This window comes from Perissodus microlepis, chromosome 9, assembly GCF_051167445.1.
Source record: "Perissodus microlepis isolate ML-2025 ecotype Zambia chromosome 9, ASM5116744v1, whole genome shotgun sequence".
NCBI lineage: Eukaryota > Metazoa > Chordata > Actinopteri > Cichliformes > Cichlidae > Perissodus > Perissodus microlepis.
In genome coordinates this window covers 6771527-6796728 of record NC_140469.1, presented here as the reverse complement: position 1 = coordinate 6796728, position 25202 = coordinate 6771527, and the positions used below count along the sequence as shown (strand labels likewise).

Below are 25202 nucleotides of genomic sequence, written 5' to 3'. Positions count from 1 at the left end.
GACTGAGATGACCAGGCATGATGCTGTAGTGCAGCCTGCTGGTACTGTACTTGCACTGCATTTTATGACAAGCTTATCTAAATTTTTAAAAACGTGTATTTTGTAATTTGATCTTTTTTTTTTCATTTCTTTTTCCCCCTACCAATTACCAAGATTACAGACTGTGCTGTGCTTTTTATTCTATGAATGCAGTGTGGAAGCATTCATGGCAGGATTTTGGATGATTAGTCACTTCAATAAAGCCCATGGTATGTTTTAATTAGGATGTAAGATGTACCCGCACAAAGCATTTGATCTGATAGCATAGGTCAGGTATGCAAATGCAGCATTTAAACTCAAAGCAGCTGTATTATACTGTTCCCAAATAGTGGATTCTTTTCTCTCTGACGATGGAAGTGTTTAGAGACTGGACAGGAATAAGGTTTCACAATAGGCCCAGGTGCAAGGCTGGTCTCAGTGATACTGGATTCTTTCCTTTGTTGCTTTGTTACTAGGTCTCTGAGGCAGATTACACATAGGAGTGACACAAGCACTGCACAATCAAGATCCCTCATTGCTATCCACGAGTCCCTTTTTTCTCCTTCCATCCTGTAAGCTGGTTAAATATCAAGCACAGATTCTTAATATTTTCCTTTTTAGAGCAACAATTTCTGAATTTGCTAAGCTTTAGCGTTACTAAAGAGAGCAGGCAAATATTTCCTTTCCGTTGGCACATCTGTGTTCCACTGGTTGTGGTTTAAGAAAATGTGCTTAAGAGCACTCTCTAATCTTCCATTCGTCCATTAAAAGTGCAGCTCTTCTACAAAATGTCTGTCACCTGCAAAAATGCAACAAAAGAGGGGAAATGACTTAGTGACAGTCCCAGTATCAAGGTGAGCCATCACCATCAGCGAAGAACGGAACGTCATGTTCCAAGCAGAAACCCAAGGCTGAGACTCAGAGTGGCAGCGTCTGCTTTAATGGAACTTTAGCTTATAAGGTCCGTGAGGCCTTTCGTCTTATCTCTCTAAGCCCAAACTAATGATGAACTCCCGTTGACTAGTTTTAAGTCATATGCAGGTCTTTAACATTTACTGCATGTGAGAAGAAAGACACAGAGAGGCTGAACGAGAATTTTATTGAAGTGAAAACATTCCAAAAGGCCTTCACATGGGTTCTGACGATTCTTAACGTGCTGCAGAGGAGACATGATACACCAAGAATCCAGCAGCTAATATGTCATTAAAAACAAATGAGCAACTGTCTCACGACTAGAGTGTTAAATTTAATCACAGATACAGATGCAAAGGGAACAAAAAAAGGAAACGACAAGTTAATGCAAATGCTTCAAAAACAGATATTTTTTCTAAACATACACTCAACTATGCTGCAATATCCCAAAAATATAGAACAATGTGCAGCAAAACCTGCCCGAATAAATAATAATCCACTGGTTAGAGGCATCGGACCTTCTAAAATCAAACAAAATTTAAAAAAAACCCACAAACTTTGTGAAGCCCTGAAGATCACATGAACCCTGATATTTGAAAATTTGGCTTCTGGCAGCATTTTTCTCCCTGAACAGTCCTCCAAACAAAGCCATCATAAAGACTACCAATTAATGGAGTATTTGAACAGACCCACATCATAATATTGTAAAGGAATGTAAAACGCAATGCGGTTAAGGTAACGCAAAGCCATTGCTGACACGTTCAGGTTTAACCTCCGCTGTTGGACATTCTGATCCACACAGGGCCTACTTCCTCTAGAAGCCTGGCTCACAAATACTCACTGATATCTCCTGAAACGAGCTGCATATTTCAGCTGCTGCTGGTGCATGGATAATTCAGAGCCTGAAACACTGACATCATTGTGTAAACACATTTAATCAGCAACTACAAAGGGTGTGTGTTCGTTGGAGTGCGTGTATATGTACACAGAGTCCTCAAGATGGGCCACAGAAACAAACCGACACAGTCCACACAATCCCGATTCCCCATCACTCCACTTTGTGACGATAGATGTCTTTTAAGGCTCTAAGCTCTTCTATCAGAGTCTTATTTTGATTTTCCAGCACGGCCACGCGATTCTCAAGGCACCTGACATATTCCTTCTTCTTCCGCCGACACTCACGGGCAGCTTCCCTGGAAGCAGTGGACAACAGAGGACTCATTAAAGCTGAGAACAACACATACAAAAAGCCTACCACGAAAGGTTAAGATATCTTTTTGAAGGCATTACCATTCAAAAACCTCCAGGCTAGGTCTTTTACATCACAGCCAACCAAAGGAGGATCTTACAAAGTAAACAACGATTCACTGATAAATAGCCGATCATAGTAAAATCACAGTGTAGGGAAGAAATGCAGGAAAAAAGACAACCAAGAAAAGCTGGCATTGGAAACAGCTGTTTACAGCAAGCACATAGTCAACGCATAATGTAGAGTACTCTGTTTGCTCACCGGCAAATCACTATTATCCACATAAACGCGTATACGTATATATGCGCACAAAATTTGACATTTTAACCTCCATGTGAGAAAGCTCACTCCACACACCAAACACAGGACGCAGAGAAGGTAACGTGAGGACAAATAAGAATTAGAAGATAAAGAGTGTGGATGAAGGTGAATTATGTCATGAACTAATGACGTGCTATAAAACTTATTATTACGTGGACATGTCGTGTATTATCATGCAGATGACTGTATATTATACAACAGACACAGCAGGAATGAGATAAGATATATTCCCCAAGGATATACTTTGAATCTATCCAGCTGACACTGGATTATTTAAATTGTTGTTGTTACTGTGTTGGCACGAATGCCTTATTATCTGGGTTATATTGTCCAAGAGAATGAATGTAAGCACTCCTCTATACCTGTTCTTCATCAAGCGCAGCTCCCTCTTCTGTAAGGCATCCTCTATAAGTTTCTGGGAGCTGTGAGCACTGGGCCCTGCGACACCCTGAGGGAGGCTGGAAGTGGGGTTACGCAGCTGGCAGCCAGTCAGGTCACCAGGGGTGCCTAGGGAGACGCAAAACAACACATCAGACTCAGGGATTTGGTCATACGTTTTAGGCTAATAGTTTACATCCTTAATAGACAGAATGTTTATTAATGAAACTGTATTTTGCAGTTTTTCATGTAAAATAAAAGTTCAGTATGACAGTTGATTGAGTAGCTTTGCAGAACCACTTTTAGCAGCAAGAACTTTAAGTAATCATTGCCTGACTTTATCTGCCTGTTACATCATTTGATTAGCAGCGGCTTACTGCTACTTACCCTCTTAATTCCTATGGACACAGTAAGGCAACACAGTAAGGCTGTACTCATGAAAGATGACATTTACTGAAGGCAGGAATCAGCTGTTATGTCATGTAAATTTTTTGCTTGCTTAAATTATTAAATCAAAAGCCGGAAGACTTTTGTTGCAGTTGGTTGAGTAGCTACAGTTGCTATCACAGCTACTGGAGTTAGAGATCCAGTAACAAGCAACATCTTTAACTCTTTTCCCCATAAAGACAGCATTTCACGACCTGTACTCTTAGTGATGACTTTTGACACCTCAGTATATGTCAATAAAGACCAGCAGGCATTCAAAGGGGTAAAGAGTTAAAATTGGTAGTGTGAAAAGTGTTTTGTGGAACAGCCTCTTTCAAACCCAAAATCATAATCTAATTTTCACATTTTTATTCAACATCAACATGCTATCTATTTATTTTAGATCGACGAAAATAAAGCACAGCGTGAATAATCCTGGAACTCGTAACTGCAAGTTCCCATTAAACAGAATTCAGATTTTAAATGGTTTTATCACACGCTCACCCAGTATGATGCTTAAAGCTATAATAAGAAACAGAAATAATTAGAGCATGAGTGACTCGGTTGTATGTATTCTGACAAAATCTTATCGAATCAAGCCAGCGTGTGATGCTGTGAGGGAAATAGACACTGAGAGACGGTGCCATTCCTGTCCACTTCTCCTTCTGTTCATTGTTTGGTCAGCACCAGTAGGACTCATTAATTCTCTGACATGTTGGAACTGCGAAAAGAGCCGTATGTAATCACAGTGTGGCCAGCAAGCTGACGTCAATGTGCATCTTATTCATTGGGTGCATGTGCATGTCGCTGCTGGGGGGCCTGTTCCAGGAAAAGCAGTGACGTCAGCCGGTGCTGCTATGTGCTCTGAGTGGGCAGAGCGCTGAAGCATTTCACAAAGAGAGAGAGGGGCAGAGAAACAGAGAGACACAGGCAGAGCCTGTGAAAATGTTTCCTCCGGAACAATCTTGATGCAGCTGACCGTGGAAAACGAGGATAATCTCTATTTCTTTCGGATCATCTGGTACTTTTCTCAGAGGACCCTACTTGTGACGTTATTTTGAGGAAGTTACTGATCTTAACTGAGCTGGTTTGGGGAAAAACTGACTGAAAACATATAAAGAAGAAAAAAGCAAGCATCACAATAATCTCTTTTTTTCCAGTCTAAAAGCTTCTAACTTATTTTAACTGTGAATTTTCCCACTCACCATAAACTCACGAATCTCACTAACTCTTAAAGAGACAGTCCAACAAAACAACAATCTGAAAACGCACTCTCACAAAGATCCGGTAATAAAAGAGACATACCTGTTTCTGTCTCATCCCCAGTCACAGCCATACTGTATACGCTCCCAGCTTTTCCAAGAAAAACTGCTCCTTTCAGAGTCTTCTCTCTCACTGAAACATTACCACGGCCAACAGTGGAGCTGTGTGTGCAATTTACAATTAGAGGCATTGACATCACCATGACATCACTGGCCTCCTGATGTCAACAGTATGGTTTGCTCTCTCCCGACACAGCGCTATGAGTCAGGGGCTCTGCTGTTTGTCTTTGGAGAGGAATTTTTTATCAGCTAGACTGAAGCGCCTCTTCAGCTCCGAAGCAAACAGGCAGCTGAAGGCACAGAGTATGACTGCAATACTGAAAACCTGCTTTCTCAGAGCAGAACAAAAAGTCACCAGTGTGTGATAGGAACTCTTATTTTATGTCAAATATTCACATTTGTACTTTTATTCAAATTAGATCTATACAGTAAATAGACAGGCTACTGATATCGATAAAGTTATCGATTGAACAAATATAAATAGCTCTCGTCCTTCTGCCACATCACCTTCCATACCCCAAGCTAAAGGAGTTGGCTCCCCCTGCAGGCATCACAGAGGTATGATCTAAGTAATTGGAATGATGTAAAAGCTTGATGACGTTTGTACGTGTGCATTTCTCCCAAATTTCTATGTTACTTTCTCAGTCATTTGAGTTGGCGGAGAGTTACTGGTAGAGGAAGCACTTAGATCCTTGACTTAAGTTGAATTTGCAACCTCACTGTAAAAACACACAGTGAGAGAAGTGAAAGCTAAAGTGTTAAGTATTCAAATGGACTTTTACACTGTCCAAATTTGGATCATTATGTGATTAACACACAGAGAGATGTACATAAACATGCTTCGGGTCGAGGTGGAATTCGTTCTTTCTTTTTATGCTCTTTTGGAAATGCATCATATTTCAAGATCATCACAAATTTTGCAGGGTGGTAAGTTATCAGTAGCGCGGAGAATAAAGAGTGAATAGAGAATCGGAGAAACAGGCTGAAAATTTGAATACTGTATAAGTTGGTATGGAGGCCAAATATAGACTATGAATAATGAAACCTATCTGCTGGACTTTGAATCTCATCTATCTTTCAGATGATTTAAGATAAAAATGTAAATATAAAGACACACACACTGAGGGGAGTTGTGTCTGGTTTTCTCTTATTGGTGTTGTTCCTGCATCATCATAATAATGCTGGTCCAGTATCAACATGGAAACTGACCAAATCACATTGCTGTGTGATAGCTTTGGAATGCGGTGGAAAATGGAAAAAAAGCTTTTGCTTATATAAAACTCTCTTCTGAAACAAATGGTAAGGATTTCAAGTGTTTTCTTTATTGAACATAATAATAATGCATTATCAAATTCAGTTTTCTGCTAGTCAAATTTGGTCAATTGTGTTGGTTTGCTTGTGATAGTTTTTATAGCATTAGCTAACTTCTTGGCTTATGCTAACTGAATACTCAGACAACCTGATTGGTCAGTTGATGGACTGGCGAGGCGTCTGCAGTAGTGCGGATGCTCTACCTGTGGTGAAAAGAGAGCTAAGCATGAAAGCAAAGCTGTCGATATACAGGTTGGTCTACATTCCAGCCCTTGCCTATGGTGACGAGTTGTGGCTAGTGATCAAAAGAATGAGATCACAGATACAAACAGTGGAAATTTCCTCAGGAGAGTGGCCGGGCTCAGCCTTAGCAATAGCAGCTCGGTCATTTTTGAGGAACTCAGAGTAGAGCTGCTACTCGTCCACACTGAAAGAAGGCAGTTATGGTGGTTCAACATCTTACTGAGATGCTTCCTAGCCACAATCTACGTGAGGTTTTCCAGCCATCATAGTGGGACGAGGCATGGGGGCACAGCCACAACATGCTGGGGAGATTACATTCCTCAGCTGGCTTAGGAAAGCCTTGATCTCCCCAGAAGAGCTGGAGGAGGTGGCTGGGGAGAAGGATGTCTGACTGTTGCTCTTCCTACCTGGACCTGGATAAGTGTCAGAAAGTGCATAGATGGATGGAAGATATAAAACTGAGTGAAAAAGGTAACTTTCCTCACTCTGAAAAGTGTAGACAATGCCGGTTACAAAGGCTGGTTACAGAAAAGGTGATGGGACAACTTCATTGGCTTCCCCAGTAAACACTTTCCTGATGAGTTTATGCTCCCGATCCCTAGTGAGCATAGAGTATGCAAATCTACCAACAGAAAGGATACAATATTATCAGATAGTCAATTCTGATGTGTCTCATAGTTGTTAACTACATACAAGGGCCTTATATTGACTATAACAAACAGTGTGTGGTTTTCCTGGAGCTTAATATTGTCCTCTGGCATTTGTACAGTTCGTGTAGGAAATGCCTGTTTTTACTTCTACAGTTCTTAGTCACCCAGTGTAGCAACTCAGCAGCAGCACAAGGGCAATCAGCTGCTACCTAGAAGTGATAGCATATCATTGAGAGCATCTCTGCTGTACTCACAGGTTTCTGGTGGAGGACTTGGTGTGCGTGTGCTGGCCGTGGCAATTGATGTCAGGATCTGTGTACTGATTTGGAAGTTGTCCGGAGTGCCTGTTAAAAAAATAAAAGCTGAGGTTTAATGCATCACTGCTTTGTTTATCAGTTGCAGCAGGAACATTCCCCCTCTTTAATATCTGTTTCTTGTTATAACAGAGATGTAAAAAACTGCAGGAATCCAGAGGAAGCAGCACCATCCTGTCACTACTTTTGCTTTTGACACAAAAACACACACATGAGTCTGGAAATAAGGGGTTACCTGGTAAGGAATACGCAGTATAGGGGTGCTGTGCCCAATTCTGGATCCCCCCACAGCACTGAAGAGAAGTGCTTAATGGATACTGGAGTGTTTGTGTCCTAGTCATAGCCATAGATGGCAGGTTCTCTACCTTATTAGGCATTATCGTGGCAGGAACTCTTTGAAAAAGCCCATCTGGGATAGTAAAAAGGCCCATTACATATTAGCAGTTTGAGATGTCACAGGTTCAAATTATCTGCTCTAATTGTACTGAACTCGTGTGATGGTAATGTTGTTTAGCTGGAGTGTGGTAGTGATTTGTAAACTGTGTGATCACGGCATGCTTACTGTTCTGTTTGCAGCTCTTTTGCTGGTCAACGGGCAGCTGATATTTCTCACCTGTCTTCATTTGATTCATTCTGAGAGGCACTGGTTCAATCGTAAATCACGTGTTTGTGCTAGTTCCTGGGGTAAACAGAAGAAGGTAACATTACTCACATTAAGAAAATTAAATGAGAGTTGCATCTATGAGGAAACCATTGCCACATTGGCACCTCTTAGATGTACTTAGATTCTAGAGATATTGCACTTTAGTAAAATATGACTGTGACTGTTTAGTCAAGCCCCCAGAAGAGATGACTCAACCAGTTCCTGGAGTTTATGAACCACTTCTCTATTTAGCCTCAGTGTTCAGCTTTGCATTATGCAAATCGGGGGTTTGAAGTATAGCGTGTGGTTTGCAGTAAGATATACAGTACTGTGAAAATCAGGTCTTGAGCCACACCTCATTTCTTTGTATTTTTCTTGGAAAATAGGGAATGGCTGCAGTGATTTACTGAAACGTGTCTAAACATGCATGGAAATACGGTATATAAGCAAAATTTAAAAAGAAAAAAAGTTATTTTCAGGAACAGGCTTCTTAAAGGATATTCAAAGCTTGTCTTTTTATTTTTCTCTCTTTTTGTTCCCTTCCCTGTCAAGATGCTTCTTCCATAATGTCCAGGTCCAGCCTTTGGGGAGGCCAATCCATGACTGTTAGTGTTGCATTGTGTTTTTCAATCCAGGTATGCTTTTACTGTCACAGTCCAGTTATTATGTAATTTGGCAAACCTTTCTTATCTTAAGAATGGCTTTTTGACAGTCACCCTTCCACTTCTTCTTCTGTTCTCTATTTTGCAGTATCATTTTTTTAAAGACTGCAAGCACCAAGCTGAGCTATGCTAAGCAATGCTAATTTTTCAGCTAATAGCTCTTTAGCTCTTTTCCAAAAATGCTATTTTATTCCTGTCAAACTGTGTTATATCTGTATTTTGGATTTTTTTTCCCTCATAAATGGGACCAATTTCCATGTTATTACATGTGTTATAAATTACTGGAGTGCAAATAAAAAAGCATCTAAATATCTAATTTCAAATTGTTTTTTTTTTTGTTGCTGTTTTCACCTCTTCATCATTCATAGGTTAAAAAAATCCTCTGAAAATTATCAGGTTAATTATCAGACTAAATTGAAAATGAATTCAAAAAGCAACCAAAGAAACACTTTGAAAGACCCTTATTGGAAGTAAAATATAAAGAAAAGAGGGGTACCTAAAGACTTTTGCACTGCCCTGTAAGTAACATATGCGTCAGATTTTGGTTAACAAAAATGGAACAAAAAGTGGACGACAGACATTGGCTCAGTTGAGATTTTGTTTCATATCAATAACCTTTTGCTGCGATCAGCTGCCACATATTTGGTAACCAATGTAAAAATATGTTAAATGGTCATGTAAAAACAATATCATGTTGGTCAAGCGTCCTGGCAACTAACTGATATTTTAGCATATGTAAAGCATTTAGCTAGAACTAAATTTGTTAGTAAACAAATATATTGTGCCGACATTGTACGGCCTTATGTACACAATGCTGTATTTGTGTGAATGAGTCTTAAAAGAAAAACTTACCTTAGTAGATGATGATGATTAACTGACGCAGTTATTTTTTTTATTTATCTATTTTTTTTGGCGGTGAGCCCGTTAGGCAGTGTGTTTTTTTCTCTTGCCCATTCTGATTGGTTGATTTGCTCAGTACAAACTGGAATTGTTATTATTCGAATACTGAGCTGTTACTATGGTAAACATATCAAATGCAAGAGAACGCCATTTTCAAACCGTTTACAAGTTTTATTTGATTAATTTTCTTCCACAATTATCAGGTTTGTGTCGGCTTTTACTGTGAAAATTGATTGATTGATTGATCATACTTTATTCATCCCGAGGGAAATTGGAGCTTGGCTCTTGAGCTGCCTGGCAAAGTTGCTGCATATTTGTTCTTTCTAATACCAAAACATTTCCGATGATAACCCAGAGAATATGAAGAATATGACATTTTTGATGGTCAATCCCTAAGAAGTCGCCGTAGTTTGGGCGATACCATTTTAAATGGGTGTTCTCGTGATGTTGATTTAAGGGGTTTATTTTTATTATAAACATATTTGGAATAAATTATTTAAAATATTAAACTATTATTCAATACAAGTAACCACAGGGAATGGCAACAGTATATTTTATGACTATTACCCATCTTGATAATGCATCGGCATCTAACAAAATGGTATAATCCAAGAGGTAGGGAAGACCTGTAAGTGAGACAAATCAAGCCTGTGACAGCGGAGAAATCGGAGTTTTATAACAAGTAATTACTGTACAGAGGTAAGTACTATCCAGGAGTCCTCGCTCGACCTTAGTGAACTGTTTTGTTTAACAGCAGCACCGTGTTCTGCCGAGCTGTCAGTGTAAATGTGGGAAAATTGTGAAGAAGATGACAGTTTTGCTAGCGGTAGCTGAGCTACTGTTAGCTTGCTGCTAGCCGACTGCTAGCTGATTCACCAAAACTGTGCGGACTTGAGCAGGAAGAAGTTAGCTTGCTAGAAGCTAGTTAGCCTTTTAGCTCGCCATCCTATTTTGGGATTGGCATTCCGCTAGCTAGTAACCTTAACTTAGCTACGTTAAGCGCGACTACGAGAGGAATGTTTATTAATAACGCTTCGTTTTGTATGTCGGACATCTGTAAATTTGAAGTGGCTGATGATGTAGCAGTGTTTTCTGTGACGTGAAATTAAGTGATATGAATGACAAGAAATAACACTGGGCCCAGTTTCACCTTCTGGTCATGTAATCTGTGATGGTACCGGCGCACACCCTAGAAGCTGGTACTAATATTGCTAGGTAACGTGCTTAAGGATGTCTGCTACGTGATGCTGACACCAGTGCGTACCAAGTTTGACCGCTAATAATGACACAGTGAACTTGTCTATTCTGTTGATCTCATCTGTTGCTGCCAAACTGTTGTGAGCAGGCTGATAGTGTTACACTCATTTCTGTTTGTCTACATATAAATTTTGCCCTAAGAGTAATGCTGTTTTCGTATTTGTATTATGGTTCATGTGAAAGTAAAAATAAACAGTCGAGAGAATACACCTTGCCATGATTTCTTTTATGTTGTCATTGCTACTGAGGCTGAGTTGACTGTTACTGTCATATATAAAGCAAACTACACAGTTGCATCATTAATGAAGAAACGAAAGCCAGGAACTAAGCCCCTTATTTCTTCCTTTTTAAAATCTCTTTGCACACTCTTCTTTTCATGTGCTTTTTTCTGTCGTTCTCTTAGGCTAAAAGAGAAACTGTACAATGTCCTTAAAGCCACGGATGGTAAATTTTGACGAGACATGGAACAAGTTACTGACAACAATCAAGGCTGTGGTGATGCTCGACTATGTGGAAAGAGCCACATGGAATGATAGGTTCTCGTATCCTTTATCAAATCAATTCAAATCAAATCAATTTTATTGTCACATCACATGTGCAGGTACACTGATACAGTACATGTGAATGAAATTCTTGTGTGCGAGCTTCACAAGCAACAGAGTTGTGCAAAAATACAATAACGTAAAACAAGCAAAATATAAGAATGGCTAAATCTGAGACTAATCTGAGACTTTACCAGCTCGCTTCATGTTTAACCAATTTAGCCTGCAACATGAGATTTTTTTTTTTTTTAAGTTTCAGCACTGGGTTTGAGTGTAAATACAGATTTGCCAAAGCATTGTTGTCATTGTAAAATACATTTTTGTTTATTCATTTTTAATAGCAAATGTGTGTATATTTACATCCCTCACATTCTTCCTGAACATTGTCACCAGTGACATCTATGCCCTGTGTGTTGCATACCCAGAGCCTTTAGGTGAAAAGTTATACACAGAGACCAAAATCTTTCTTGAGAACCATGTTCGTCAGTTGTACAAGGTAAGCAAAAGTTCTTCTGTGCTTTTTCTTTGCTTATCACATCGCATTTCCTCTAAAGCTGCCACGCTTATGTGTGTATTTCAGAAAGTTCTGGAATCAGAGGAGAAGGTTTTAGTGATGTACCACAGATACTGGGATGAGTACAGTAAAGGAGCCGACTACATGGACTGCTTGTACAGGTAACATTTCTGCTTTTTTTGTGTGTCTGTAATTTCAGTTTCAATTTGATATTAGTGAGTCACAGAGTTGATTTACACCATTTACTCCAGCCTTTTTTTCTTTTTATCTATAAACAAAATGATTGGACAGCCTGTGTTGTTTGAGGTTGCCAGATTCAAACATAAACATGTCTGTAGTCGGTGTTTCACATTCACTTTTAACTGAAGGCATGAGTTCACCCAGGCTTCTGTGTTTGTCAAGTCCACTTGTTTGTTTAGCGTTCCTTAATGCAAAGTGTACTAATTCTGTTCCTTTACAAGGCTCAGTATTCCTGCCTTTAGTTTGTCCCTTAAAATATTACTTTGAATGTCGTTGTGTGAGGTGCCAAGAGGCTTTCGGTGTGTCTTTATTCACTCTAAATCAATATTCCCTTGTAGAGCTCTTAGATCTATTTTTATACGTGCTACCCACCAGACTCCCTGTGCATACATATGCTTTTGTAATTTATGTCGGTCCAAGCAAGAGAGAAGAAAGTAAGGCGCTTGGCTTTAGTAGTGAATTTCTTCAATTTTTAGCATCGAAGAGAGATGCTTATTATTCTTAACACATCAATTTGTGAAATACATGTGTAGTTGCGTTCAGTTTGGACTGAATCAGAACAGACTTCGTTAACTTGTTAGTTTAGCTTGCTGGATTGAGCAGGCGACTGATGAGCTGTAAGACTGCTGCAGAGTTCTGGGTTCAAATCCACCTCGGGCCATTTGCTGTGCGTCTTCTCATCCTCTCTCTCTTTCTCAGCTTTCCTGGCAATTCTCAACTATCCTGTTATAATCAAAGGAACAAAAAATGCCCCAAAATATATATAAAAAAAGAACAACAACAGCAATAATGACTATTTTATTTCTACAGTTCTGCTCTCCAGCAGTTAGTGGTACTCAACACTAGCTGGTATATTGGCAGGTTGACTTACAGTCAGAGTGAATGAGAGAAACCAGGCTGAATGTCACAGGCACAGCTGTGAAATATAATATATAATATAATAGCTGTGCGCTATTTAAGGTGGACTAAATTAGCCATCATGGATTAGAGCTTGAAAGCAGTTGTCAGTTTGTCTGGAAGTTGTCCTGTTGTGCTAACTCAGTTTTTGCTTTGTTTGTCAAATACTAAGGATTCATTCATTTGTACGCAACTCAGGCTACAATCCTCCTTCCTCCCATTCAGCTTCCTGACTTGTGGCTTCACTAGTGCTGAAACGTTAAGAAAAGTTCAGCACTTCAAGTGCTTGTGGCCAGCTATTCAAATAATTTTGAGTAATGAAAGAGTGATGTAGCTGCTTGTCCAGCTTATCGATTTACATCAAAATTAATAATAAATGAACATTATGGTGAGTAATTTCCCTGAAGCAGCGTATACATATGAATTCTCCCTAATAGCAAATGCATTCAGAATTTGATTATCTGTCATATAAATTAGCTGTACTACAAACTGAGACGTCCTTGTAGCAGTGTTTGGTACTACTTGGTAAGTAAATAAAACTTTTCCACTGATGTAAGTGTTAACTCTCGACTATTACTGACTCATTTACTGTTATCTTGTTCTTCTCATAGACATTACAGAACACAAGGGCAAACTCATTTTTGCTCAGTACTCAAATGTATCTGTTATAAACTGCTACCAGTAAGAGTAGATGATACAATTGGGTAATGAAAATGTGAATAGGCACATTAAAAAGACCAACGCTTTGTTAATATTTTAACATTCCCCAAAACAATTTTGAACAAATTGTGGAAAAATTCAAAAACTTTTGACTACACAAAGTACTATTGCTGCTTTGATTGTAGTTTAATTACTTAATCTACAGTTTTTCAGTTCTTTTCTTCGTTTTTTTTGTGTTTTTCAGTCAGAGCAAATTGGCTGAACAAGTAAATGAAACTCAGCTTCAGTGTCTGAAATGTAAAGGGCAGTGGACACTGCCAGAGGATCTGCATCTGGATTTCTTAAACTTCATCACTGTGAATGTTTGTTAACAGATCCAAAGATAAACAAATCTTTCTGAGCATATCCTGTTACATGAGACATTATTAATGTGTTTGACTAGTGTTGATGACCTTTTTAAAATCATTTTCTTGTCATTATTTTTGTAAATAATAAATAATGAAAGTGCAACTAGACTAAAAAAGCTTTTACAAAATATAATGGGAGCATTGATTACTGTCTGGATATTGTGTTTCACTCATTAATTTTGAGATAAATAACCACAGAGTGAGCAACCAAGAGGTTAACCAAACAATACCAGTAACACACAGCGTCTATGAGTGAATGAAAACAGGATGCATTTGTCAGCAGCCTTTCAGTGTTTCTTCAGAAAACATGAGGCCTGTGTTTATTCCGCCTTCCAATCTTTGCGATGCTTTGAACATCTTGAATATCTCCCCACATTGTTCAGGTACCTCAACACTCAGTTCATCAAGAAGAACAAACTAACAGAAGCTGACCTGCAGTATGGCTACGGGGGAGTGGACATGAATGAGCCGCTTATGGAGATCGGAGAGGTACTAAGCATTGGCATAAAAAGCTTTGCTGCACATCCATTTTTCAATGGGCGCTGGGATTATATTAGATGGAGATAAGGGGAGTGCTTATAATGGACAGATTGGCAGGATTCAGTATCAGTGTTCTGTTGCATAGGCCTACATTTCTCCTTTCACTACCCTTCTAGATGTAGGATTTGTCTGTGCTGAAGCAGAACTAATATGCTGTCTTTTTGTTTTTCTTTGCAGTTGGCATTAGATATGTGGAGGAAGCTAATGATCGAGCCTCTTCAGGCTGTCCTCATCCGGATGTTGCTAAATGAAATCAAAAAGTATGTTTATTCTAATTTCTTTTCTAAAAAATTATTTTCTTTTATTTTCTTTTTTTGCCAAAAAACAGTCTGTTGTAAATATTTTTGCTGTCATCTATTCCATCATTTGGCCTTGAGTTCAGTTACTGTAGTGGCTGTCTTCCAGTTCCTATATAGAGTAACTGTCTTTTGGGGAAGTTTGTAAAATGTGTCAGCACAATATGCCTGAGAAGATTTTAGTGCGGATCTTTAATGACAGTCTTTTATTGAAGCATTGTAAGGCATACATGTTTACTGACTTATAAAACCAATAAGAACTGGGTGCACTAGTTTGATTTTATTTAGGATTTTCTCCAAAAATATACCTGCAGGCTGAAATACACACACCCGCACTAATATTAGGTAAATGTCCCTCAGCAAGTTGCACCTCAGCCAGATGCTTTTGGTAGCCGTCAGCAACATTACCAAGCTTCTGACGTGATTCTGGCTGGATTCTGATCACTCTTTTTGGCAGAATTCAGAGAGTTCATTTCAGTTTGTTTGTTTCCTGACACAGTCCCGGCTTTTTATTTCATATCAGTTCAGTTATATTCCTCTGGTGCCTCAGTGCCCTTTATGTTGTAAGGTAAAGATCTACAATAATACAGTGAAAACCCTCAACAGTGGGAAATGGAGAAACTCCCTTTTAACTGGAAGAAACCTAAGACAGAACCAGGCTCAGGGAGGGGCAGCCATCTGCCATGGCTAGATGGGGGTAAAGGGAGGGAGATGGGACAAAAGACAGGCAGAGTGGTGCATAAACACATGGAAAATGAAAAGAGTTGAGTGAAGAAGAAATGCAGTGCATCATGGGAAGCCTCAAGCATCTAAGGGAGGGTTCAGGGTCACCTTATCCAGCCCTAACTGTAAGCATTATCAAAACGGAAAGTTTTAAGTTTAATTTTAAAAGCAAAGAGAGTGTCTGTCTCCCAAATTCAAACTGGGAGCTGGTTCCACAGAAGAGGGAAGACTCTGCCTCCCATTCTACTTTTAAATACCCGAGGAACCAAAAATAAGCCAGCAGTCTGAGAAAGAAAGAAGGAAAAACCGCACGTTCTAGTCAATTGCACTCAATCGCTAACTAGAAAGCACGGCACCATTAAATGAAAGATTTAAGTGAATGTGTGGATATTTTCCACCATGTGTGAATTAGAGAAAATCCCAAATTAATCCAAACTTGTGCAACTCTTAGTTTTGAAAGTCATTAAAGATGTATACTGTACAGTCATTCCATCCTGGAAAATGAACTCTTCGAAGAAATCATTAAAAGCCCCAAATTTCCATGACATTCATGCTCATGGTGAGTGTAGGTAAACTTCTGGCCACAGCTGCATGAGTCAGTTGCTTTCACATAGTTTTGTTAGTGTTGTAATACTTGTTCCGTGTTTCATAAGTCTTTCCCCTTAAAAATACCCTCGATGTTTTAACGATTAAACAGATGACTAAAACTAACATGGACACTAAACATTTCAATAATAGTATAAACTAAACTGAAATGAGCAACTCTACCTCACTAAGAAAAGAAAAAAACTCAAGTACTGGATTGGCATCCTTAGTCTGGATCCATGATCTTTATGAACTATTTACCATATGCTAAGGAAAAAAATGAGATCCCACCCTGCTAATCATTTCAGCTCAAGGCAATTTAGTTAAACATTTGAAAAAACCTTCCCCTTCTCTCACAGTGATCGTTGCGGTGAGAATCCCAACCAGAAAGTAATCCATGGGGTCATCAACTCCTTTGTTCATGTTGAACAGTACAAGAAGAAGTTTCCACTAAAGGTGAGGCAACAAATAACAGCTCAGCCATCCAATTCCTACAGTTTTGTTTTGGGGTTTTTTGTTTGTTTGTTTTTGTGGGTTTTTTTTAATTTTTTTTTTTAGGATTCATATGTTTTCTGCGCCATACGAACAATGTAGCCAACTTTCACAGCCATGAATACCACTAGTTTTGTGTTTCATGGAGTACGAAGCAGCCTTTTATATAGACCAGTGTATACATATTAAATGATAACTCCTGTGCGTGCCACGTTCTCTTCCTATGCTGCAGTTTTATCAGGAAATCTTTGAAGGGCCATTTCTGACCAAAACAGGAGAGTATTACAAACAGGAAGCCTCCAATCTACTGCAGGAATCCAACTGTTCACAGTATATGGAGAAGGTAAGCTGAGATGGACAACAGATAGTAAAAGTATGTGAACGCTGGATGTGTTCCAGGATGAACATGAGCGAACAAGCTCCTGTAGTTGAGCGTCGCTTTAAACGTCTTGACATTGTTGAGCTTTCTTGTGTTTAAGAAGTCAAAATGAAGCTCAGTTGGTTTGGTTTTAGTCACTCTTGGATTTCTAATGACTATCACTGAATCTTTCTGTGAATGATTGCATGTATGTGTGTGCACCACCATCCACAGGTTATTCATATCAACTCATCAGTTCCTGTCAGTCTGGTGACATAAGAGTTTTAATCTGAATATTAGCTATATCATTAAATCGCTAAAGCTGATACCAGGATTTCCTGGGCCATGTCAGCTACCATGACACCATTTCTCTGTCACTCAGTCACTGTGGCAGTAATCACATTTATGCTGTACGTTTGTCCCTTGAGCCTGTAAACAGGGTCATCATCAAGGTCAAGCATTCCCATTTGATCTTTCCCTTAAGATACAGATCAATATATGATATGACTGCAAAAGAGCAGCAGCAGACTCTATAGTACTATAGAGTGTCCTTGTGCTTCCTTTTCTGACCCAGTTTACAACTATGTGTAGGAAAAAGTGTTGTTTGTCCTTCTCTGTTATCAGCTACGTGTTTCCTGAAAGAGCTTTATAACGTCTTTTAAGGAGTGGCGCAGTGTTTCAGATTAAGATGTTTGTTTTGCCATTAAGTGTATAGGTGTATGTTTATTTTTTCCTGTAAAATATAACAGTGTACAGGTATAAAACCCATCTCCTTTTTTAAAGTGCTGATAATCATGGACCTACAAATGGTTTTTTCTGTATTTGGTTTGAAACCAAGCTACCTGCCCTTTTGATCACATCTTTCTTTTGTGGCAGGTGTTAGCACGGTTGAAAGATGAAGAAGTGAGATGTCGGAAGTACCTGCACCCCAGCTCCTACGCCAAAGTCATCCATGAATGCCAGCAGAGGATGGTGGCAGATCATCTGCAGTTCCTACACGGGGAGTGCCAGAACATCATTCGGCAGGAGAAGAAAGATGGTTCGTCCGCTTGTGTTTTTTTTGTTTGTTTGTTTTGTTTTATGGCTCGAAGACGGTGTTTATCACCAAATTAATTATATACACTCTCACAAAGTACGCACTTCTAATGTGAAAATCTGTGTAATGTGAAACTTTGTGTCATTTTGTCCAGACATGGCCAACATGTACACCCTGTTACGGGCCGTGTCTAATGGGTTGCCGCATATGATCCAGGAGTTGCAAGTCCATATCCACAATGAGGGTATCCGAGGAACCAGTAACCTCTCTCAGGAAAATGTTAGTATTACACCTGTCTACATTCGTATGCCTGTCTCTACTTGTACATACAAGCCACCTAAGCAATTGCCAATGACAGCAAAGAGGGAGTTGATTGACATATAAAAAAAAACTGGAAAGTGCATCAGAGGAAAACTAGTCTGGAATACCTGGTAGTGGTCAACCATCTCTTCCTCTGTGGATGTACCTTTTAGATGTTTCTTTAGGAATTGTGCTACCTTAACTAATGGCAAATTACCAGATCACCAAGGACTGTTGCATTATTTATGAGGTAAAGAATCAAGTATATAAACAAAACTAAAACCCTCAAACTGAAAACTACACATGCTGAGGTTGAAGCGTGTTATGCAAATGAAAGCTGAAGCGCTGTAATTAGCTAAGACATTCCAATGAGAAACTGCATGCTTAAAAAATGCTTTGGTTTAAAGTACAGTAAGTTTGTTGCCTTAAAGTTCAGTTAAATTGTATATTTGACTTGTTAGTAACCAGATTGTCTGATGGCATAAGTGTTTTACAATACTAGGATTTCAAACTCCATACCAGTACCAGTTTGAACATTCTGTAAAAGTGAGCTTTGAATAAAGTGTGATCTTTGTTACAATAAAACAACGAAGAATTTTAAAGCTGGCTACAAAAACATAAGAAACACATTTTAATAAATTATTGTGAAAGTAGAAAAGTTCAAGTTGGTCATCTTGTCAGTATCTGACTGTAAGTTCTCTGTTCACACTGCTCCACCTCAGTCCACAGCTCTTTACATCCTCAGCTCTGCTCTTTAGCACTGAAACCATCTGATTTGGCTGCCCTGCTCCGGTTTCTCTCTTTGTTTGCTCGGATTAGTTCTCCACACTCTGGGCTCTCTGCTCAGTTCAGCTACAGTTGCCCCGCTGCTCTGCACAGCCAGCAACCCGCCTGGTTCTTCATGTGTCTATAATCCTTTCTGTCACAGCTCAATATTCAATCTTTGACCCCTTCAACCTGCAATAATTATTTATCTTTTATCTAACTATGGTCTACTTGTTTCTACGTTAATGATAACAAGTGGCTAATGTGACTGTCAAGTAATTAGTAATAGTTAAATGGCTAATTTTAACATGTGAGCTGGCCAGGTTAACTATTTAACTAACTGCTAACTAATTCAGTGTTGTCGAAACAGGAGCTTTACGGACCTCTGGAACTGTCGATCAGTGTTTTTTGAATTTTAACTACTTTAGCTGTTAGTGAGCGGAGGATTTGTGCCTGACTGTCGCAGCGCTGTGTGAAGTTGTGCTGGAAGAGGCTAAGATGGCACTGTTGGTATCAATATTATTGCAAATGATGATAATTTGATAAGTTGACATACATGATCCCACTTTTTCCCTCAAATAATTTAATTACGTTTACATTTGTAGCTGTCCATTGTTTTTAGCATTTTTTGTTTGTTTGTTTTTTCTCTATCGTTAAAAATGTCTGTTACTTATACTGCTTTGTCTTTCTCCTGCTACCCCTCCCTAGATGCCAACCCTGTTTGTGGAGTCAGTGCTAGAAGTTCACAGTAAATTTGTTCAGCTCATTAACACAGTTCTAAATGGAGATCAGCACTTCATGAGTGCCCTCGATAAGGTATCAAACTCCTCACGGTCTTATTGAATGTACAAGTATGAGTTTATTTTCATTTCTCTCACAATTCAAGTCATTTGACAGCCAGTGTTTATTTGATGTCTCTTTCTCAGGCTTTGACGTCTGTGGTTAACTTCAGGGAGCCCAAGTCCATCTGCAAAGCCCCTGAACTCGTGAGTACGCACACAGACACACACACACAGAGCATCACGCAGTGCTGTACCCCATGCCTTGACCAGGTCATGTCCCTCCTTGTGTTTCTGTCCAGCTGGCGAAATACTGTGACAATCTACTGAAAAAGTCTGCAAAGGGAATGACAGAAAATGAAGTGGAGGACAAGCTGACCAGCTTCATCACAGTGTTCAAGTACATAGATGACAAGGACATTTTTCAAAAGGTAACAAGAAGGCGTATTAGAAAAGGAGAAAAAAAACTGTTGTCACATTTTGACATAACAACTCAGCCCTGAAGTTTGGTTTTGAGCTGAAAATAGTGGTGTTCATTTTTAATATCTTCAATTGTCCCAAAATATACATTGTTTGTCTCTCCTTTTTTTTTTTCTACAGTTTTACGCTAGAATGCTAGCAAAGCGGTTAATACATGGTTTATCGTTGTCAATGGATTCAGAAGAAGCCATGATCAACAAACTTAAGGTAAATCCACAGCTGGACTTGTGATGTATGAGACACCTAAGGTTCTCTGTTTTGCTTCTCATTTACCTTCTTTACTGCACCTCTGCTCATACTACTTCTTAACCCTGCAGCAAGCTTGTGGCTATGAGTTCACCAGCAAACTCCACAGAATGTACACAGACATGAGCGTGAGTGCTGACCTCAACAACAAGTTCAACAATTTCATCAAGACACAGGAGACAGTGGTGGACCTGGGAATCAGCTTCCAGATCTATGTATTACAGGTCAGTAAACACGTTACAGGGCTTGCAAAATCGCTAGCCCGACGTCCCAGAGCTAGCGATATCTCCGGACGGGCGACCAAAATCTATCTCAGCCCCGCCCGTTGGGTTATCATATAGCCCGACGGGCGGGGCTGAGATAGATTTTGGTCGCCCGACCGGAGATATCGCTAGCTCTGGGACGTCGGTCTAGCGATTTTGCGAGCCCTGACGTAATGTAAACACAAATGCTTCACAATGAAACTTCAGCCTGTGTCCCACATTTTAATCTGTAATGTTGTGGTGTATGCTCTCGCTTGGCAGGCTGGAGCCTGGCCTCTCACACACGTCCCCTCCTCCACATTCGCCATCCCTCAAGAACTAGAGAAGAGCGTGCAGATGGTGAGGAGCGCTGCATAATACTCAAAGAGTGATGCTGATCAAAGGAGCACATTGTTGGACTAACCTTGTTTTCACCTTCCCTTTTCAGTTTGAGTTGTTCTATAATCAGCACTTCAGTGGGAGAAAGTTGACCTGGCTGCACTATCTCTGCACAGGTAACACAAATACACAAGAATTATGCAAGATGCGAGTATAACAAGGCACCGTTTTCAGCACAAACAGGAAGCGTAACAGCAACAGGAGTACTGTTATGAAGGACCAAACTATATGTTTTTTATGTCAGAGATTTGTTTCCCTGGAAGTGGGACATACATGTGTGAAAATGATGCATACATCATTAGGATCGTGCACGGAATCTGTAACTTTACTTTCTTTTTCAATCCATTAAAGTGATTCCGTCAAACATGAGTCACTGTTACATGAAAACATCCCTTTAACCTTTGCAGAACAAGCCACAGTTGTCACATAGCAGTGATTTGATTGTACATTAGGTGACAAATAATCCTTGAAGCCAGAGTTTAGTGAATTGGCTCCTATATTTTGACAGTTAATATAAAGTAAAGTTACGTCCTGTGTACGCTCATCAGGCACAACATTATGCTCACCTGCCTAATATTGTGTCACCTTAGTCCCCTTTTTGATGCAAAAACAGCTCTAACCTATCGAGACATAGACTCTACTAGATCCCTGAAGGTGTGCTGTGGTACCTGCACCAAGATGTTAGCAACAGATCCTTTAAGTCCTGTAAGTTGTGAGGTGGGGCCTCATTGAATCTGACTTGTTTGTCCAGCACATCCCACAAATGCTCGATTGGATTGCGATCTGGGCCAAGCCAACATCTCAAACTCGTTGTTGTGCTCCACAAACCATTCTTGAACCGATAATTTGAGCGACAGTAGCTCATCTATTGGATCGGACCACACAACCAGCCTTGGCTCACCACTTGCATCAATGAGCCTTGGTCACCCTTGATTCTGTCTCTGGTTCACTATTGTTTATTCCTTGGACCACTTGTAAAACATCAACTCTGAGGACAAAATGTTCACTTGTTTCCTAATATACCCCACCCACTAGCAGGTGCCATGATGAAGAGAAAATCAGTGTTACTCACCTCACCTATTAGTGCTCATAATGTTATGCCTGATTGCTGTATAGTCACAGGAACACACCCATATAGACATCAGTAAACAGATTTATCAGTTATTCAACAAGAGTTCACTTCAGACAGGTTCCATATGCTCTCAGACCATGACCCATTCTGGGTCAAGATGATGGATAATCATTTTAAAGTTATCACTCTCCACTTGAGAGACGTTTGTGGTATGTAATAATCTCTGAAGAGCATATTAAACTTTACACATCAAACTTTAGCTCCTCTTAGCATTTTGAGATTAAAGTTGAATCCCATAAGTCTGGTTCTGCGCTCGCTGTAAGGTCGATGGACCTGTGTTTGTGCTGAGAACATGTTTCGGTTTTGTCCAGTGTGCAGTTAAAAAGCCTGTTTAACACATGTAGACTTTATTTTCATCATTTGTGGTACCATGAGATCAGTTTGAGCAGACTAAGATGGGACCTGCAAATGGGTGTCTCATGCCAGAAGTTGCATGATTATGGTTTGGTGAAATCTTCGAAACAAACGTCTAGTGAGATAAGCAGTTGAGGATGCAGGACAAGCATGCGCGGAGGTGAATGAAGGTAGTAACAAGCAGCGAGCTGGACTCATGCTAACTAACAAATGCAAATGTAATTTGTTTCCTGCACAGGTGAAGTAAAGATGAACTATCTATCCAAGCCCTACGTTGCCATGGTGACCACCTACCAGATGGCTGTGCTGCTGGCCTTCAACAACAGCCAAACAGTGACCTATAAGGAGCTGCAGGATGGCACGCAGATGAATGAGAAGGAGCTACAGAAAACAATAAAGTCCCTGCTGGACGTCAAAATGCTCAACCACGACTCACAAAAGGTGTCAGCTTTCATGTGGGATCACGTGGATCCCAAAGCTCAGCTAATATTCCATTAAGCACCAAGAGTGTTTTAAATTCAGAATCCTTTCCCTCTTCTCACAGGAGGAGATTGAAACCGAGTCGACGTTTTCACTAAATATGAGTTTCACTAGTAAAAGGACAAAGTTCAAGATCACAACGTCAATGCAGAAAGACACACCACAGGTCAGGCAAATAGATTTTGATCTGTCTCTGTGCTTTGTTATAAGATAACTGAGCAGTGTATATACATGTGTGTTTGACATTTAAAAACGTGCCCCCTGAATTGTCTCATGTTTAGGAGATGGAGCAGACAAGGAGCGCTGTCGACGAGGACCGCAAAATGTATTTACAAGCTGCTATAGTGAGAATCATGAAAGCCCGCAAGGTGCTCCGGCACAATGCCCTCATCCAGGAGGTGAGCAGAAGCTTTTGTCTCAAATAGGTTGATAGAAAGAAACGTACATGCCAACAAGTCTTTGAGGTCAATGTCAGAGGGATTTACTTGGATTGAATGTATTGATGCTCGCAATGAAGGGCTGTTGGAAGCCCGAGGAGTAAATTTAGCATGAGCATAAGTGTTTTTAAATGGTTACCTGTTTTGAGATCATCTATATTTCTGCTTACATATGAAACTTCATGTGTCCAGGTCATTAATCAGTCCAAAGCCAGGTTCAACCCCAGTATCAGCATGATCAAGAAGTGCATCGAGGTGCTCATCGACAAGCAGTACATCGAGCGAAGCCAGACCTCGGCAGACGAGTACAGCTACGTCGCATAAGCAGAAGAGTCGAGCCACAGAAACACCCGCCCCTGTGACTGACTGACTGATAACAGGTTTAAAACACGAAACGGACTCCTTCATTCATTTTAGGTTTTGGACTGTCTGCTCCGATCCCCGTGCAGCAAAATAAAGCGAAACCGGTGCCTCCATCTTTGAAAAGAAGAAAAGTCATCGTGTCACGTCATCATCACTCATAAGGCTCTCCTCCCGAACCCTGCCCACTTTCTGATTTTTAAGCTGTTTACAACATCACCAGTGCCACGCACGTGTGCGTCAAAGAGAATGCCTGTAGCTGTTTGAGAGCGGAGAGCTGATAAACTACAACAGAAAATAAAGGAAAAAAGAAAAAATTGGAGACACTTTTAAAAGAAAATGCTTTCTTTTCTCACATTTGCCGTTGTTGTGTGTTTATTTTTTTCTTTGTTAAATGTATTAAAGTTAGGAAAACATTGTAATAAAATGTTATACTGATTATTGTATCTACTTTCAAATATAAAGACAAACATGATCCTGCTGCTTGTCAAATAAATGAATAAAAAACACAGATGGGTTTATGTAAAGGTTTGTGTAGTGTTTCCATTTCAGTGAGGGGGACAGATATAATCATTACAAGTAATGTTTTCTTGTTGTAGTTGTGTACACACTGTAAACACACTGTTCGGATCAGCTGCCAGAAATATGCAGTTCATCAATATAATCACAAAAACACTGGAAAGGAAGCCTGCCATGTTTCTTATCTGTGTGTCAAGCAGCTGCGAGTAGTGATTCGACATTAATATGATGAACTGATAAGGGTTGAAAGGTGGCAATCAGATGAAAAGTGAGTATAGGATCACGAGGATAGGAGCTGGAAACAGAGCTTTCCCATATGAGACAGGTGGCTTGTACAGACAGGAACAGACCTTGTCTATGTTTATAATGGCAAAAGAGATTCTTAATCTCAAGAGTTTCACTTCCTAACTAAATAAAGGTAAAAAGAAAAGAACACAAGCAAGTTATCACTTGCAGTATTAACAATAGCCCAGAAAACTACGTGTTGGCATGTAAAATGCTGGGAACCTGAAACAGATAATTTTCATTAATCGCACCTGTGGAATATATAATGCAGTAATAGATCAATGAAAAATGTACCGACGACGTTTCCTTGTGATGTGTTTTTATTTAAAGTGGGCATAAATTTATGTTGAAGATACAGGTACAGGTGCTTACACATGAATGAATGACTTAAAAAATATACGTTGATAAAAGAATTCACCGGTCTTGTTGACCGAAATCGTTTAAATGTAACTCGCGCATGCGCGTTCATCACGCCCATATTTTTTTAACGACTACCGCACGCGAGGTGCGGTCGCTGTGGTAACAGCT

General features: G+C 39.7%; 2 protein-coding genes across 4 annotated transcripts; one reads left to right on the top strand and one right to left on the bottom strand.

The window, feature by feature from the left end:
• Window positions 1–1100: 1100 nt before the first annotated feature.
• Window positions 1101–9408, bottom strand: LOC146379937 (cAMP-responsive element modulator-like). 3 transcript variants are annotated; one of them, XM_084938847.1, is made up of 6 exons: window positions 9302–9408; window positions 7707–7823; window positions 7380–7553; window positions 7085–7174; window positions 2863–3007; window positions 1101–2123 (listed from the first exon to the last, which is right to left on the bottom strand). In XM_084938847.1, the coding sequence occupies exons 2-6, from the start codon at window positions 7774–7776 to the stop codon at window positions 1979–1981; spliced, it is 624 nt and encodes a 207-aa protein (XP_084794973.1). In that variant the 5' UTR covers window positions 7777–7823; window positions 9302–9408; the 3' UTR covers window positions 1101–1978. The 3 variants fall into 3 exon arrangements, with proteins under 3 accessions (XP_084794973.1, XP_084794974.1, XP_084794975.1); XM_084938848.1 differs by lacking the exon at window positions 7380–7553 and having other exon boundaries at window positions 9302–9403; XM_084938849.1 differs by lacking the exon at window positions 7380–7553 and having other exon boundaries at window positions 7758–7823; window positions 9302–9401.
• Window positions 9409–9939: 531 nt separating this feature from the next.
• cul2 (cullin 2) lies at window positions 9940–24397 on the top strand. The gene is made up of 21 exons (XM_084938842.1): window positions 9940–10048; window positions 11010–11148; window positions 11542–11644; window positions 11729–11823; window positions 14250–14355; window positions 14584–14666; window positions 16370–16466; window positions 16735–16845; window positions 17737–17899; window positions 18051–18175; window positions 19670–19777; window positions 19888–19947; window positions 20043–20171; window positions 20341–20427; window positions 20538–20690; window positions 20991–21068; window positions 21157–21223; window positions 22832–23034; window positions 23138–23239; window positions 23355–23471; window positions 23703–24397. The coding sequence occupies exons 2-21, from the start codon at window positions 11030–11032 to the stop codon at window positions 23832–23834; spliced, it is 2238 nt and encodes a 745-aa protein (XP_084794968.1). The 5' UTR covers window positions 9940–10048; window positions 11010–11029; the 3' UTR covers window positions 23835–24397.
• Window positions 24398–25202: the final 805 nt, after the last annotated feature.

Bases quoted from the DNA above. Each gene is read 5' to 3' on its own strand.
- LOC146379937 (XM_084938847.1), bottom strand. From the start codon at position 7,776: ATGAATCAAATGAAGACAGGTGAGAAATATCAGCTGCCCGTTGACCAG. The intron at 3,008-7,084 runs GTGAGTACAGCA...GCGTCTCCCTAG, and splicing joins AAGTCCTCCACCAGAAACCT to GCACCCCTGGTGACCTGACT. The intron at 2,124-2,862 runs GTATAGAGGAGT...CACTGCTTCCAG, and splicing joins CTGCGCTTGATGAAGAACAG to GGAAGCTGCCCGTGAGTGTC.
- cul2 (XM_084938842.1), top strand. From the start codon at position 11,030: ATGTCCTTAAAGCCACGGATGGTAAATTTTGACGAGACATGGAACAAG. The intron at 16,846-17,736 runs GTAAGCTGAGAT...CTTTTGTGGCAG, and splicing joins GTTCACAGTATATGGAGAAG to GTGTTAGCACGGTTGAAAGA. The intron at 20,691-20,990 runs GTCAGTAAACAC...CTCGCTTGGCAG, and splicing joins TCCAGATCTATGTATTACAG to GCTGGAGCCTGGCCTCTCAC.